This window comes from Callorhinchus milii, unplaced genomic scaffold (assembly GCF_018977255.1).
Source record: "Callorhinchus milii isolate IMCB2004 unplaced genomic scaffold, IMCB_Cmil_1.0 Scaffold28, whole genome shotgun sequence".
Lineage (NCBI taxonomy): Eukaryota > Metazoa > Chordata > Chondrichthyes > Chimaeriformes > Callorhinchidae > Callorhinchus > Callorhinchus milii.
This window is the reverse complement of record NW_024704769.1, coordinates 1285890-1301752: the sequence shown is the minus strand read 5'-3', so window position 1 is coordinate 1301752 and position 15863 is coordinate 1285890. Positions and strand designations below refer to the sequence as shown.

Sequence of the window (15863 nt, the reverse complement as noted above, 5' to 3'; positions counted from 1 at the left end):
TCCCCCTCTCTCTGTCTGTCTCCCCCTCCCCCCCTTTCCCCCCCTCTCTCTCTCTCTCTCTCCCGTTCTCGTCCCCGCAGCTCGGACTCGGAAGGGAATTTCGATACACCTGATGAGAATCCACCTGTTCGGGCCCCGTCGGAAAACACCCGGACTGCGGCGCGATCGGAACGAGGGGGAGAACAGCCGTCAGGCGACGGCTCAGGTAAAGGGGGGGTGGGGGGCAAACAGTGACGGGCTCGGTTTATTTGGGGGGGGGTCCACGATACAGGAGGAGCAACAAACAAATGCCAACGATTCTACCAACAAAACCTGACAGACGGCTTTTCCCTTTGGCTGCGGTGGGGGGGGGGTGGGGGGTGGGGGGTGTGTGGGGGAGGGAGGGACGTGGGGGTGGGGTGGGGGGGGGTGTGGGGGGGAGGGGGGGGCGCTTGTGGGGTTGGGGTGCAGTTTTAACACTATCACCCCCAGCGCTAAGATCTAACTCCCTCGGCTCTGGAACTCCCTTCCTCTCTTTTCAGACGTCTCGAAGACCCCCATAGCGAATGCGAGGATTATTATTATTATTATTACTATTATATGTGCGCGCAATGTTAAATCCCTCCACCTCCCGGAGGATGCTCCGACGTGTCAGGGTGAGGGGAGGGAGGGAGGGAGGGATGGAGGGAAGGAGAGAGAGAGAGATGGAGGGAGGGAGGGAGAGAGAGAGATGGAGGGAGGGAGGGAGGGAGGGAGGGAGGGAGAGAGAGAGAGATGGAGGGAGGGAGGGAGGGAGGGAGCCCGCAAAGCTCTTTATTCCTTTCACGCCCTCGTGATAAAATCCACCTCTGACACAAATCTTGATGGTATTTCCTTTTTTTTTTACTGCATTGTGTGTTTCAGAAACATCCCGTTTTATGGATGTGGCAACATATATGTGTGGTTTATATATATATATATATAGAGAGAGAGAGAGAGAGAGAGAGAGAGAGAGATTTTGTTCCCATGTAACATTCACAACATTTCGCCCGCAAATACCCAGTCACTACACTTTGCAGTGAAGTGCTTATTGTGCTTATTAATACAAACATAATTAATATTATAAGCTGTTAATAACCAGTTTTATTTCTTTTACTTGTACCTGCGTTAGGAATCTAGTCCCAGCCGGCAATACATGAGGGTTATGATAATAATAATAATAATATTAATAATCCTCGCATTCGACCCGGCGCCTCATCACGTCTTCGAGACGTCTCAAAGCGCTTCACAGGATACACCGTAAAGTGTAGCGACTGTGTGTTTTGCGGGCGAAACGCGCGCAGCGGCGTCCCCCTCCCCGCGCAAACAGCCGCGGGTTGAGGTGACCGAGTTAACGTCCTTGTTGCCTTCCTCCAAAAGATCGCGTCACGTTTTTAATCGCGAGCGTTCGTGGGCCGCTGGCGCCCGTCAATCGGCCGCCTCCGAAATACACGGTCACTACACTTTGCAGTAAATCGACTCTTGAGATGTTACTCCCGAAACGAAAGGGCCTCAAATTATCCTCAGACGTCGCAACGGCCAAATTTTGTCCGGGAATGTCAATTTAGGCCAAAAATAGACATGGATCAAAAAGCTTTGGCCCGGAGCAGAAATACTTTGGTGGCTATTCTGGAACGATGAGATCAAAAGGGCCAAAAGGGCCTTTTTTCATCCCAATCTCTCGACAATGATAATTGTGACTCAAAGAACAGTAATAATTAATATGTAAAGCAGAGCGGTGATCCACACAATGGGCGTATTGTGTTTGGATGAGTAATATTTCCACTCAACTGTCCTCTGTGACATTTCATGAGCTTCTGTCAGGTTCTCGGAAGGTTGTGTTGGGAATTGTGGAGTTCCCTGTGGCTCAGGGGGTTCGAGCCCTCGCCTAGCGAGCGAGAGGACCCGGGGTTCGATTCCCGGGCGGGTCAGGTCAGGGCGAAACGTTGGGCAAGTTTCCTTACTCCCCCCCCGTACCCCGACCCCCATCCCCACTCACACACACACACACACACACGTGTGCCTCTGGTTACCGGCAGTCAGTGGGAACCCGGTTGTTAGTCTATTGGGGGATGGCTTTTCCGGGGGTAATAATCCCTTCAAAAAATAATAATAATTTGGTCACTTCAACCCGCGGCTGTTTGTGGGGGACGCGGCTGCGCGCAATCGGCTGCCGCATTTCTCCGGCAAAATACACAGTCACTGCACTTTACAGTGTATCCTGTGAAGCGCTTTGAGACGTCTCGAAACCGTGATAAGGGGCCGTGTCGAACGCAGGGATTATTATTATTATTATTATCCAATATATAATATACAATCCCTGGTCCTCATAAAGCATCGCTGCGATGGGATTGGGGAACGGGAGAGCCAACGTGTGGTTAACAGCTCGATATTGTGGATAAAAATAGCTGAACATCACTGAGACGCCGAGCGTCTCATTATAATACTGTACGTGGCAATTATCTCGGACATGCTCTCAGCCTGGAGATGTCATTGTAAATCCTTTCTCCGGCTTCGCGGGGAGGGGAACCGAGGAATAGTCCCCGTCGCGTTGGGTGGCGTGTTTAAGCGACGCCTCTCTCGGCGGTCGATATCATTACCTCGTCAACAAACGCGGTCGTTAGGGAGATTTGAGAACAGGGTGAGGGCCATTTTGGGCGACATCAGATGTATTTTTTTTTAACAGTAGGCGGACTCTTTGCAGACGCAGAGATTGTTTACAGGACGGAACTGGGCCAATTATCCCACCGCGTCCGTGAGCACCAACTCCTCCTCCGATACAAGTCAGAATTTCATGAGACTCATCTGTTTCCTAATTGTCCCTCGTTTCCCCCCCTCTCTCTCTCTCTCTCTCTCTCTCTCTCTCCGCTCCATCATCGGTGGCCCTGTCTTCAGCCTCTACGCCCCGAAACTCTGTCACTCTCTCCCTCGATCCCTCCGCCTCTCCCCACCTTCAAATCCTCGCCCAAAGCTCACCCCCTCCCTCCTCCCTCTCCCCCCCCGTCAGAGCATTTGATAACAACCCGAATAAAGTTGAGTCGATCCAAAGTTGAATTAGACCTTGAGCTGCAGGACGTGGATTTAAAGTTAACTCGTCTGTCTGGGAAAGAGAGAGAGAGAGAGAGAGAGAGGGAGAGAGAGAGAGAAAGGGAGAGATAAGAAGCAATTTTATTTTTTTTCCAACAGAATAGATGAGATGTAAACTCCCCAAACAAACGCAATTGATGCCGTGTCCATTAATCCCACGGAATGAGGCCATGTGTTTTCACACAGGGAGAAAGAACTAGGAATGCATTGTAGTTTTATTAATTGACCATTTTGTCCTGAGCCCACAGCTCATCGTTTATCCTTGAATGACCGGGACAGTATGGAGCGCACACACACACACACACACACACACACACACACACACACACACACACACACACACACACACACACACACACACACACACACCCGCGCGCAGACACTCACACACAGATACAAACACACACAGACACACACAGATAAACACGCAGACACGCACACACACAAACACACAGACAAACAGACACACACACGCACTCACATTCGCACACAGACACACACACACCACCCACACAGAAACGCACACACACATACACCACGCACACAGAAACGCAGACACACACACAGACACACAAACACACACATACACCACCCACACAGAAACGCACACACACACATACACCACCCACACAGAAATACACACACACACACATACACACACACACACCCGCGCGCAGACACTCACACACAGATACAAACACACACAGACACACACAGATAAACACGCAGACACGCACACACACCACCCACACAGAAACGCACACACACACATACACCACCCACACAGAAACGCAGACACAAATACACCACCCACACAGAAATGCACACACACACACACACACACATACATACACCACCCACACAGAAACGCACACACACACACACACACACACACACACACAAAGCCTGAATTATGTTTGCTCTCCAAATGGCTCTCAGCCCATGTATTTAAAGCCTTTCGAGGACAAAACCGTAACGGGGAGAAATCTGGGCTTCGAACAAGAGCGTTGAAAAGCCTTTATTATCGGCAAATTCGACGTCTATTGTCACCGGTGTCATCGCTCAGTCGACCAGTCCCCGACAGCGAGAATCAACTGCTTGTTTCGACCGTGAGATTTGGCTCAAATCCCCGAACTGAGTCGAGTCGATTGGCAGAATCTGCGGAGTGGCAAAGCCACAGAGTGTCCAACACGTTTCCAGGCACTCGCGCGCACCCGGCAATTCAGTCCCTTTTATTCAGTCAGAAATCCCCTGCGCTCGATCGCTGGAAACTCCGGGAAGGTTTCAGCTCGGATGGTGAGACCAATTATATATCGTTTTGACTATATTTACCCGGCCACGATTAGCAACCCGGCTGTGAGTCGATTGGCTTTATCCAGCGGGCAATAAACCCTTCAGAAAATAACCCGGTCACTTCAACCCACCACTGTTGGTGGGGACGTCGCCGGGCGCAGTTGGCTGCCCCGTTTCTCCCGCACAACATACAGTCACTACGCTTTGCAGCGTACCCCGTGAAGCGCTTTGAGACGTCTCGAAGACGTGATGAGGCGCCGGGTCAAACGCCAGGATTATTATTATTATTAAGTACCATTTCGCTTCGCTCGGGGCAAGATTAGCAATGAGAACCAGGGGAATAAATTATCCTTTTTAAAATCAAATTGGCTTTCTATTGATGTTGGGATTTCTCACTTATTTAATTACTATGTACATAACGTAGAAATGGGAGTCTTTAAATATATATTGCGATGAAATATTCTGACACTGTACAAGGTATGAATAATTAATTTCCATGTTTTCCCAACTCCTCGAGGACCGAAAATCTTCCTTAGATTCTGGTTGAAAGCTATAATTATCTTTATTTTCCAAATACAAACATCTAAAACCTATTTGTTGAACATTGATGGCATTGGACCATCCTCCTGTCTCAAAGATATATCTGGAGTCCCTGTAGCTCAGTGGTTAGAGCCCTCGCCTCGCGAGCGAGAGGACCCGGGTTCGATTCCCATTCGACACCAAACAATACCTCTTTCCTAACAAATATGGGATGCAAAGTTGTACAGGAAACTCGACCAACATCCACAGTCGCTCCACTTCGCAGTGTATCACGTGAAGCGCTTTGAGGCGTCTCGGATGACGTGATAAGGCGCCGGGTCAAACGCAAGGATTATTATTATCATTAAACCCACAAGTAATTTCACGCCGGAGGGCGGACACTTTGCTGTGAAGGTCTTTGACGCTGTTCTGTGGAAAGGTGATGAGATGTAGCTGACAAACGGCGGGTGGAAATGGGACAAGTGAGTCAGCCGGGACTGGTTAGGCTTTCATCGGCGAACTGGTGAACTAAACCTCTTGAAGCGTTTGCCGTTGGACTGAAAGGGTTGAGGGAAAGAGCTGCCATGAGAGAATAAGGCACTGGTAACTGGTTTCCGTTCGCAGAAGAACGATAAACTCGTGTGCAGACGGTCAAAACGATAATAATAATCCTCGCGTCTGACCCGGCACCTTGTCACGCCTTCGGGACGCCTCAACGCGCTTCGCGGGGCACACTGTCAAGTGTGGTGTCTGTGTACTTTGTGGCCTAAACGCGGCGGCCGATTGCGCGCAGCAGCGTCTCCACAAACAGCCGTGGGGTGAAGTGAACAATTTATTATTAGTAGTAGTTTTTGTTGAAGGGATTGTTACCCCCGAAAAAGCCATCCCCCCAACCGACTAACAACCGGGTTCCTACTGACTGCCGGTAACCAGAGGCGCGTGTGTGTGTGTCTGTGTGTGTGTGTGTGTATGTGCGTGTGTGTGTGTGTGTATGTGTCTGTGTATGTGTGTGTGTGTGTATGTGTGTGTGTATGTGTGTGTATGTATGTGTGTGTGTATGTATGTGTGTGTCTGTGTGTGTGTCTGTGTGTGTGTGTCTGTGTATATGTATGTGTGTGTGTGTATGTGTGTGTGTGCGTGTGCGTGAGTGTGTGTGTGCGTGTGCGTGTGCATGTGCGGAGTAAGGAAACTTGCCCAACGTTTCGCTCTAACCACTGAGCCACAGGGAACTCCGCAAAACACACCATTATACATCACTAATACTCCGCCGATAGGGAGGAGGGCACCGACTCATTTGTTCTCAAGTCGTTGGTGGGATCACGAGCAGAAATACGTGACTCCCGAAGACTTTGTTTCCTGAGTAGTAATAGTAAATAATAAAAAAAAATGTTTATTCATGACATAATGATGATATAGCGCCTTAAAGTGCTTGCTTTGATACAGCGCCTTATCACGTCCTCGAGACATCTCAAAGCGCTTCACGGAGTACCCTGTAAAGTGTAGTGACTGTGTGTTTTGCAGGCGAAACGTATGGTATGAAATCGTCTGTGAAAATGCAACGGAAACTGGTGGGTGATTATGGGTCACACAACCCTTATGTTTCTCTGCCTATTGGAGGAAGTGAAACCGTTCTGCAGTGTGGACGCAGCCTCAGTCCTGTTCCCCGAAGGGTGACCTTCAACGATCAAACTCACAACAACCTAAAGCCACAGATTAGAAACGTTCACTCAGAATCCATATCCTCGTGCTCTCCCAGGAACGTGATTTCAATTGCTCCCCATTGACCCGCAGAAGAACCTTTGGGAAGAACTTGTGGGGGTTCGCTGTAGCTCAGCGGTTAAGAGCCCTCACGGGCGAGAGAGGCCCTGGTTTCCGTTCCTGGGAGGGCGTAACGTTGGGCAAGTTTCCTTACTCCACACACGCACCAAATTCCTCTACTTCAATCCACTACTGTTTGTCGGGCACTGCATTTGGGCCATGACATATACAGTCACTACGCTTTACAGCACATCCTGTGAAGCGCTTTGAGACGTCCCGAAGCCGTGACAAGGCGCTGGGTCAAATGCGAGGATGGTTTATAAGCTTCTGCCGGTCTGAGCAGGGAGTGGAACCCCCAAACAGGAGCTGCTTTGGGAAATAATAATGTCAGGAAAACGTACTTTCATTGTTGTGTTTCCTTTGGGCCTTTCCTGCCGTTTTTTTTTGAAGTTGCTTTTTTTCCCCCCACAATAAAACCCCTTCGTAGTGACATTTTCGGGCTATTTTAAGTAACGACATCGATGCCTTGAAGTTCAACCGCAAAATAATTGCCTTTACACGGAGCCTTTCAGGTCAGGAGGACCTGGACGAGGACCAAGGCGCTGGATAGTCAGGGGTTTGGACCCGAGCTGGGGGTTGGGATCAGGAGGGGGTGGAGGGGGTGGAGGGTGGGGCGTAGGAGAGTGACCGAAACATGGTCATGATGGGGAAGGTCTTGAGACGGGCCTTGAAGGAGATAAGGGAGGAAACGAGGCAGAGGGACAGTGCGATGGATTTCCAAAGGGCGGAGGGCAGTCGGTGTTTGCGTAAAACGTATCATTCAGTTCGATATTCCTCCATTTTCCTTTAAGATAATCTTAAGATTAAGGTCGAACGAGTTGCAGGGGACCCAGAAGGATTCCTCCGCACGAAAAGGTTGGGAGGATACGGAACACACAGACCCCAGATGTTTCACAACCAATTGAGCTGTTTAGGAGGGACGTACGCAGGTCATTGGGAAGTCATAATAGTCCTTGCGTTTTGATCCAGCTCCTCATCATGTCTTTGAGACGTCTCAAAGCGCTTGCTGTAAAGCGGAATGACTGTGTACGTTGGGGGCGAAACGGTATTTAAAGGGGGGGAACAATGAGTTAACGATTCAGGTCGATAACATCACGTCCGAACCGAACAGGTCATTGACCTGAAACGTTAAGTCATCTCCCTCTCTCCATAGATGCTGCCTGACCTGCTGAGTGAGCGGGAGATCTCCAGCCTCCGCAGTGTTTTTGCCTTTTGTGCGATGGCATTAAGAAGCCACTGAGTAAAGGCAACGATTAGAAAGACTACTCTACGTTACTCTCGTCTAATAAAGCGCTCTGAGACGCAGTTAATGCCGGTTGAGCTGCGCTGTGGCAAATGCAAGTTGCTGTTGTTGTTGGCGGAGCAGTTTCGATGGCTGTAGACACACAAACAAATGGTACATTTGATGGGAAACCCTATGGGTTAAAGAGTAGTTGGTTTTTCTGTGTCAATGTGTGTAAAATTGCCAATTTATCCGCTAGACAACTGGACGAACTATTCCTCCCTACCTGGTTTGCGAGGCTTCTTACTTGATCTTTGTTTCCTTCTCTGTCAACCTTACACCTTGTCTGCTACAGGTGTGCGAGCGGAAGATAAGCAGTCGCCAGAAACGACCCAACCTCTGAGGAGTCTAACTCTCAATGACCCGTTGTTGGAATCGCACCAAATTGGGGTCGCGCACAGCCTCAAGCCTCCGGCCCAAATAGGAACCGGTACAAATCGCAGCGTAGCGTCCGACATTAACGTCGAAGTGATCCAGGGTTCTAGCTCGGTACCAAACTCGTCGATAGCTCAAGGGGCGGGAAAGATAGGTCAAGAGTTTCTGCTGCGTTCATTGGAAGTTGATGCTACGTCAAAGAGCCAGGAGACTAGCGTAGAAGGCAGGGTTTCTGGGGAAAATACCCCGGCAATGGAGCCAACGCAGAGCACACCGAGCAACGCAAAGCAGAAGAAGGCGAGACCTCGGTCTTTAACGTCTCTGGGCGAAGCAGCCGAAGGGGTAGGAATGGAAGAGGACTTAACCCCGGGGATAAAGGGGTACAATTTCAACCCCGATGATTTTGACGACAGCAAAGACCCCTTCGGTTTGGGAGGCTCCAAGCTTCAAAACTCGCCCCCCGCGAACAGACACGGTCCGGTGTCCGCGGGGACGGGTAGGGCGGAGGCGGGCGAGGGCAGCGAGCGGGCAGACCCCAGAGGTTTAGCGCTCAAACTGGAGTTCGATTTCTCGGACGATAAGGAAAACGCGGAGAACAGGAAACCGCAGCCCAAGAAGGCGGGGAGGAAGAACTCCGGCAAATCGGCCGGGAAGAAACTCAAACCGGGAGCTTCGAAGGCGGGGGTCTCGGAGAGAAAGGATGACACATCCGTCAGCGCCAACAGTTTAGAGGACCCGCCCAGCACGAATTCGTGCGATGCCAATCAATGGGATAATCCCAATTTCAACCCATTCGGTGGGACGCCCAAGTTACAGAACTCCCCCACGCTCCCAAAGGCTTCCTATAATTTTGAGCCTGATTCTTTCGATGATTCTATCGACCCTTTCAAGCCTTCGAAGGTTTTAGTCAACGAGACCCAACCCACGGCTGCTCTGGAGGGTCAGTCCAATGGCACGGACACGAACAGCTCCGTGTTGGCTGCTGATGATGAGAAGGCGATGAAATCATCACCCAAGAAGGCCAGACCCCGTGTGATAACGTGAGTTTCTCCTATGTACCCCTTTACATATCCCCGCTGCCGCGTTTCGCCCACAAGCACACAGTCACTACACTTTGCAGTGTGTCCCGTGAAGCGCTTTGAGACGTCTCGAAGACGTGATCAGGGGCCGGTCAAATGCCGGGATTATTATTGTTGTTACTGCTATTAGATAATGCGAACTGTCTCTTTCTGTCTCTTTGTATCATCCAATGATACAAAAAAAAATACTACGTTGTCCTGTAGCTCAGGGGTTCGAGCCCTCGCCTCGCGAGCGAGAGGACCCGGGTTCGATTCCCGGGCGGGTCAGGTCAGGGCGAAACGTTGGGCAAGTTTCCTTACTCCCCCCCCACACACACACACACACACACACGCACACGCGCCTCTGGTTACCGGCAGTCAGTAGGAACCCGGTTGTTAGTCTTATTTGGCGGATGGCTTTTCCGGGGGTAATAATGCCTTCAAAATACAAAATAATAATAATAATTTGGTGGCTTCAACCCACGGCTGTTTGCGGGGGACACTGCTGTGCGCAATTGGCTGCCGCGTTTCGCCCACAAAACACACAGTCACTACACTTTACGGTGTATCCTGTGAAGCGCTTTGAGACGTCTCGAAGACGTGATGAGGCGCTGTGTCAAATGCCGGGATTATTATTATTATTATTATTATTATTAATTACGACAAAACACAGGAGAGAGATGTTGCGAAGAACGCAACAGCGGAGGAATTGGGAGGAGCGAAACCTTGTGTTTTTCCCGCGGAGGTCGTGTTCACTGTCCCTTTGGCTTCGTTAACAAAGAACCGTTCAAAAGTTTGATAACCGATGGCTTTTCAGTGGTGATATTTTCCGGGTTTTCACTGCGATTCCTGACTCTCTTGAGCTGCAACTGAATACTTTCCCCTTTCAATCCGAGTCACCCGAAACCGCGAACCTTTCTCGCTGAGCTTCACCGCGCGGTTAAGATAAAAATCGGACTGTTTAATCCTTTTAGCGCGAGGCACGGCATTCCTTTTGATAACCCACGTAAACATTTCGAAGGCCAGTTGCACAACCCTGGGGCAGCATCTTATATTAAATAGATAGTTATTTATAATTTATCACGTCGCTTAGGCTGCCCATCACACCGTAGCTCCTCTGCCATATTATTAGACGGGAGGTGGTAGTCAGTGCTGGAACAGAACTAGTAAAGGTCCCTTATTATTATTATTAATATTATTATTATTATTATAAATATTGGAATCCTGTAGCTCAGGGGTTAGAGCCCTCGCAGTCACTAGGAACCCGGTTGTTAGTGGATTGGCCGATGGCTTTTCCGGGGGTAATAATCCCTTCAAAATAAATAATAATAATAATTCGGTGGCTTCAACCCACGGCTGTTTGTGGGGGACGCTGCTGTGCGCAATTGGCTGCCGCGTTTCGCCCGCAAAATACACAGTCACTACACTTTACAATGTGTCCCGTGAAGCGCTTTGAGACGTCTCGAAGATGTGAATAAGGCGCTGGTGTCAAATGTGAGGATTATTATTATTATTATTATTATTGTATTCTAATGGTAGAAGAACCAGAAGTGGAGTAAAAACATATCATTGCATTTGATGCCCTCTCTTTGAAGAAGAATTGCTCGTTAATCATCACACCGTCTAAAACCATTTGCCAGTGGCTGAGCCGGCGTTCATCCCAACAAGTCACGGACATTTCTCAGGACATTTCCATTTTTATTCTCCTTCCTACCCGAAGCTGAACGAAGCCTAAATTCATTCCATTCGCGTCGAGCGGACGTGATTCCATGCAGCACAGATCGGCGCACAGTTCGGTCACCCCAATCCACGACCGGGTTTGTGGGGACGTCGCCGGGCGCAATTGGCTGCTGGGTTTTGCCCGCAAGACGCGCCAGTCACTACGCTTGACAGTCGATCCTGTGGAGCGCTGTCAGCAGACCGATAGCAAAAGCCGACGTCACCAGGATGAAAAGATCTTTCCCCCCCCCCCCCCCGCCCCCTCCCCGCTCCGCGATCTTCTTGCTAAACGTTTGACGTCTCCGACCTCCAATAAATAATCGAGGGAGGATAAGCGGTCGTTCTCAAGATGTACGGCAAATAAGGCGTATTACTCGATTTTATACTCACAGTTCAGAGGCTGCAGTGTTTAGTCACGCGATTTACATAGCAATGCACTCACCGGCAGTCAGTAGGAACCCGGTTGTTAGTCGATGGGGGCGATGGCTTTTCCGGGGGTGATAATCCCTTCAAAATAATAATAATTTGGTCACTCGACCCGCGGCTGTTTGCGGGGGACGCTGCTGTGTGCAATTGGCTGCCGCGTTTCGCCCACAAAACAAACAGTCACTACACTATACAGTGTATCCTGTGAAACGCTTTGAGACGTCTCGAAGGTGTGATAAGGCGCTGTGTCAAATGCGAGGATTATTATTATTATTATTATTATTACTCTCCTTAGTTAAGGTAACTAGCAAAAGGGGGGCGCGGGGGGGGGGGAGGGGGGGCAGAGAGATGCCCATCTCTCGTTATCCAATTGACACGAAATAATTAATCACAGATGCTCCACCAAGTCTCTTTTTTCTTTGATTAACCAAATTGTCGGACTTACTGGTTTCTGTCTGTGACTTTCTTTTTCCTGTCCTTGTCTGTTCTCTCTTCGATCGTCCGTCTCTATGTCTATCTTCTCCTCCCCTTCTGTTCTCTGTGTGTGTACCAGGACTATTGAACAAGTCAAGTTTCTCTGTTTCCTGATGTAAGTACTTGGAATAGTTTACCCCACAAAGAACACAGCGCTCTCCCTCTCCCTCTCTCTCTCTCTCTCTCTCCTGTCCTTAACTCATTGGATGCAGCAAAATAAGGTCCCTCAGTTACCATTTCCGTCCGCTCAATAGCGAATACCGTCAATAGTGCTGTTTCTCCCGTATTCGTAAGAAAAACGATGCTCTCGAGCCGAGAGGGGATGAGACAAAGTGTAGTCCCTGTAGCTCAGGGGTTCGAGCCCCGTTGGGCAAGTTTCCTTACTACCCGCCACCTCCCCCCCCCCCCCCCCCCCCCCACACACACACACACACACACACACACACACACGCGCCTCTGTTTACCAGCGGTCAGTAGGAACCCGGTTGTCAGTCAGATCACTTTTCCGGGAGATGATAATTCCTTCCAAAAAAAATAATAATAATAATAATCACAGATTGGTCACTTCGATCCACGGCTGTTTGTGGGGACGCTGCAAAATACAGTCACTACACTTTACAGTGTATCCCGTGAAGCGCTTTGAGACGTCTCGAAGATGCGATGAGGCGCCGGGTCAAATGCCGGGGTTATTATTGTCATTATTATCGCTATCATTATCGTTATTATTATTATTCTGAGCTTGAACCCCATTCGCCGTCTCCAGCTCAGAACGTAATGATTACGAGACACGAGACTCGTAAAGGTACGTTTTTCAAACTCAAGTTTATTTTCGTGCTTAACGACCACAACAACAACATGGATTTATATAGCGCCCTCCACCCCGGATGGCGTCTCATGGCGCTTAATCCAATTGATCAGGACATAGTGATGCTGAGAGTCAAGACAACTGTTTCCTTACGCTCTGTTAGGCATTGTAAGAAATAACTACCAACCCAGTAAGATGTGTTGGTCTCTTTAGGAATATGATACATCATTAGCGGACATTAATTACGCCACCTTTCTGCTGTAATCATTTACACGAGAGGCAATTTATTCAGGAGTCTATTTGAAGAATGCCCGCCCTCTTTTTTGTAAGGCATTAATTGATTTTCTTCCGTTTTTCCGGGCCGTTAGTTAATTTAACCAGTTTTGCAATCGTTGCTGAGCAGTCGGTCTTAGGCCAAAATCAGCTGATTTCGCCTCAATCCTTCTTCAAGTGAAAGCACTTTAGAAAAACGTTGTTTCGAGGCGATTCAAAAAAAAAAAAGCCACGCGAATTTATGGCGTCACCCAATTACCGTCTGATTTTAACCCTCTTGCCCTCACTGGGAGATTCATTTTCAGTTCAAAGCGAAACCGTGTGAAAATTGGTTTTAGAATCGTAGAATCTTACGGCGCAGAAAGAGGCCATTCGGCCCATCGTGCCCGTGTTGGCTCTTTGGAAGAGCTGCTCAATCAGCCCCACTCCCCCCCCCGCTCTCTCCCCCCAAATCCCCGCAAACCTTTCCTCCTCAAGTCCCTCTCTAATTCCCTTTAGAAACCGTTTCCACCGACCCTTTCAGGCTGTGAGTTCCAGACCTGTGAAGGAAAAAAAATTCTCCTCGTCTCATCTCCCCTCTGGTTCTTGTGCCAGTTATCTTAAATCTGTGGCCTCTGGTTACCGACCCCTCCGCCCGCCCATCCAGTTTCTCCCTATTTACTCTATCAAAACCCCTCCTAATTTTGAACCCCTCGATTAAGTCTCCCCTCAACCTTCTCTCTGCTCTAAAGAGAACAATCCCGGCTTCTCTCGTCTCTCCACGTAACTGAAGTCCTCATCCCTGGTACTGTCCTGGTAAATCTCCTCTGTGCCCTCTCCAAGGCCTTGATACCCTTAACGGTAAGCTTTCGTGGTAAGCGAGAGTGTAAAGTAACTAGTCCCACCGGCATCTTTTTTCCAACATGGTTGAAGTGGCAGTGTTCCCTAGTGATGGGTCAGTAATACATGGGCGAGGAGAGCAGTGACAACAACAACAGGTGACATTTACACGGAGCCTTTCACGTCAGGAGGACGCCCCAAGGCGCTGGACGGTCAGGGGTTTGGACCCGAGCTGAGGGTTGGGATCAGGAGGGTTGGAGAGCGAAGGAGGGTGGGGGGGTAGGTGGGTGATTGAAGGCGCAGTTGGTCGAAGAGGAGGGTCTTGAGATGGGTCTTGAGGGAGGCGAGGGAGGGGGCGAGGTGTCTGCTGGTCTCCCTCCCAGGTCGAGTCGAAGCCTAACTGAGAGGGTAGGAGACAGACAGAGCGAGGAGAGGCAGGTCACTGGAAACTGCCTAAAAGCCTATTTTTCGGAGAGGTCTTTAGGTGAATTTTAGTCTCAACGTGAGGTCACGGGAGAGGTCATGGGTTTACGGAGGTTTGTAGCGTTGCAATACTTTTTCCTTGACGATGCGGTTGACAAATTGTGTTACTTCTAAACGGATTCCTGACGCTGAATGTTGTGGGGAAACAAACGTCTGGAGGAGAAATTGGTCCAGGAGTGTATCACTGGGATAGTGGACACCCTGTGGCTCAGGGGTCAGAGCCCTCGCCTCACAAGCGAGAGGACCCGGGCGGGTCAGGTCAGGGGCGAAACCTTGGGCAAGTTTCCTTACTCCACACACACACACCCGTCTGTTTACCGGCAGTCAGTAGGAACCCAGTTAGTCGATTGGGCCGATCGTTTTTCCAGGCGGTAATAATTCCTTCAAAAGAATAATAATGATGATATTATTAATTTGGTCACTTAATTCACGACTGTTTGTGGGGACGTCGCTGTGTGCAATTCGTTTCGCCCACAAAATACACAGTCACTACACCTTACGGTGTATCCTGTGAAGCGCTTTGAGACGTCTCCAAGATGCGATAAGGCGCTGTGTCAAATGCAAGGATTATTATTATTATTTATAACTCTTCCTGCTCCTGTATCAACGACCAAGTGGTATCGGCGAAGCTGAGGCAGATTATTTGCCGAGGAGAGCAAGGGTAGGGGGAGGCCATTCAGTCCGTCAAGCCTGTTCCACCATTCAAAACAAATTTCTCTGCCTTTCCTCCATATCCCTAACTCGCTTACTGCTCAAGTATCTGTGTACCTCCTGTTTAAAAATAAAATCTTCTCCGATATCACTGACTACTCGTAAAATGTTAAATACAATTAAATTTTTCACATATATATACACATATATATACTGTGAAGCTCTTTGAGACGTCTCGAAGACGTAATAATGCGCTGTATCAAATGCAAGGATTATTATTATTTTATTATTATTATTATTATTACAATGTCAAATGCCGCAGTTTTCATCCGGGAAGCCATAGATTCAGTGGCCCAAAGTATTCCGATCATTTTAGTCCCAAGTGGCCAAAGTCGTCTTCTCTCTTGCCCTCGATAATAATTTTCCCGCAACACAGCACATAATAAACTACGCGAGTCCGGGGGAGAAATGGGTTTGGCAGCTAATTGGGGTAGAGTTGATGGCGTAACTTACAGCAGCAAAAAAAGATTTCATCCTCTAAGTCGGTGGGGAGAGGATTGAGTTTTCTAAACTTGTAAACGTGACCACACGTTCCGCAGGAAAACAGCCTTAGGTTCAGCGCCACCAACGCAGGAATCGCTTTCAAGAATATATAAAAGTGACATTCGTAAATACGAATCATTTCGTGCACCAAACACGCAGTCACTCCGCTTTACGGTATCTTCCGCGGAGCGCTTTGAGCCGTCTCAGCGACGTGATGGGGCGCCGTATCACATACAAGGAT

General features: G+C 49.1%; 1 protein-coding gene across 4 annotated transcripts in view; it reads left to right on the top strand.

Moving 5' to 3' along the window:
* The window catches only part of tacc1 (transforming, acidic coiled-coil containing protein 1), a 37309-nt gene that overhangs the window by 9091 nt on the left and 12355 nt on the right, over positions 1-15863 (top strand). For 3 of the 4 annotated variants that reach the window (XM_042344465.1, XM_042344463.1, XM_042344466.1), the window contains exons 2-4: positions 81-205; positions 8292-9411; positions 12128-12163. In XM_042344465.1, the coding sequence (XP_042200399.1) occupies positions 81-205; positions 8292-9411; positions 12128-12163 (1281 nt within the window). The remainder of the gene's footprint in view (positions 1-80; positions 206-8291; positions 9412-12127; positions 12164-15863) is intronic. The other variant, XM_042344464.1, reaches the window with a different exon arrangement.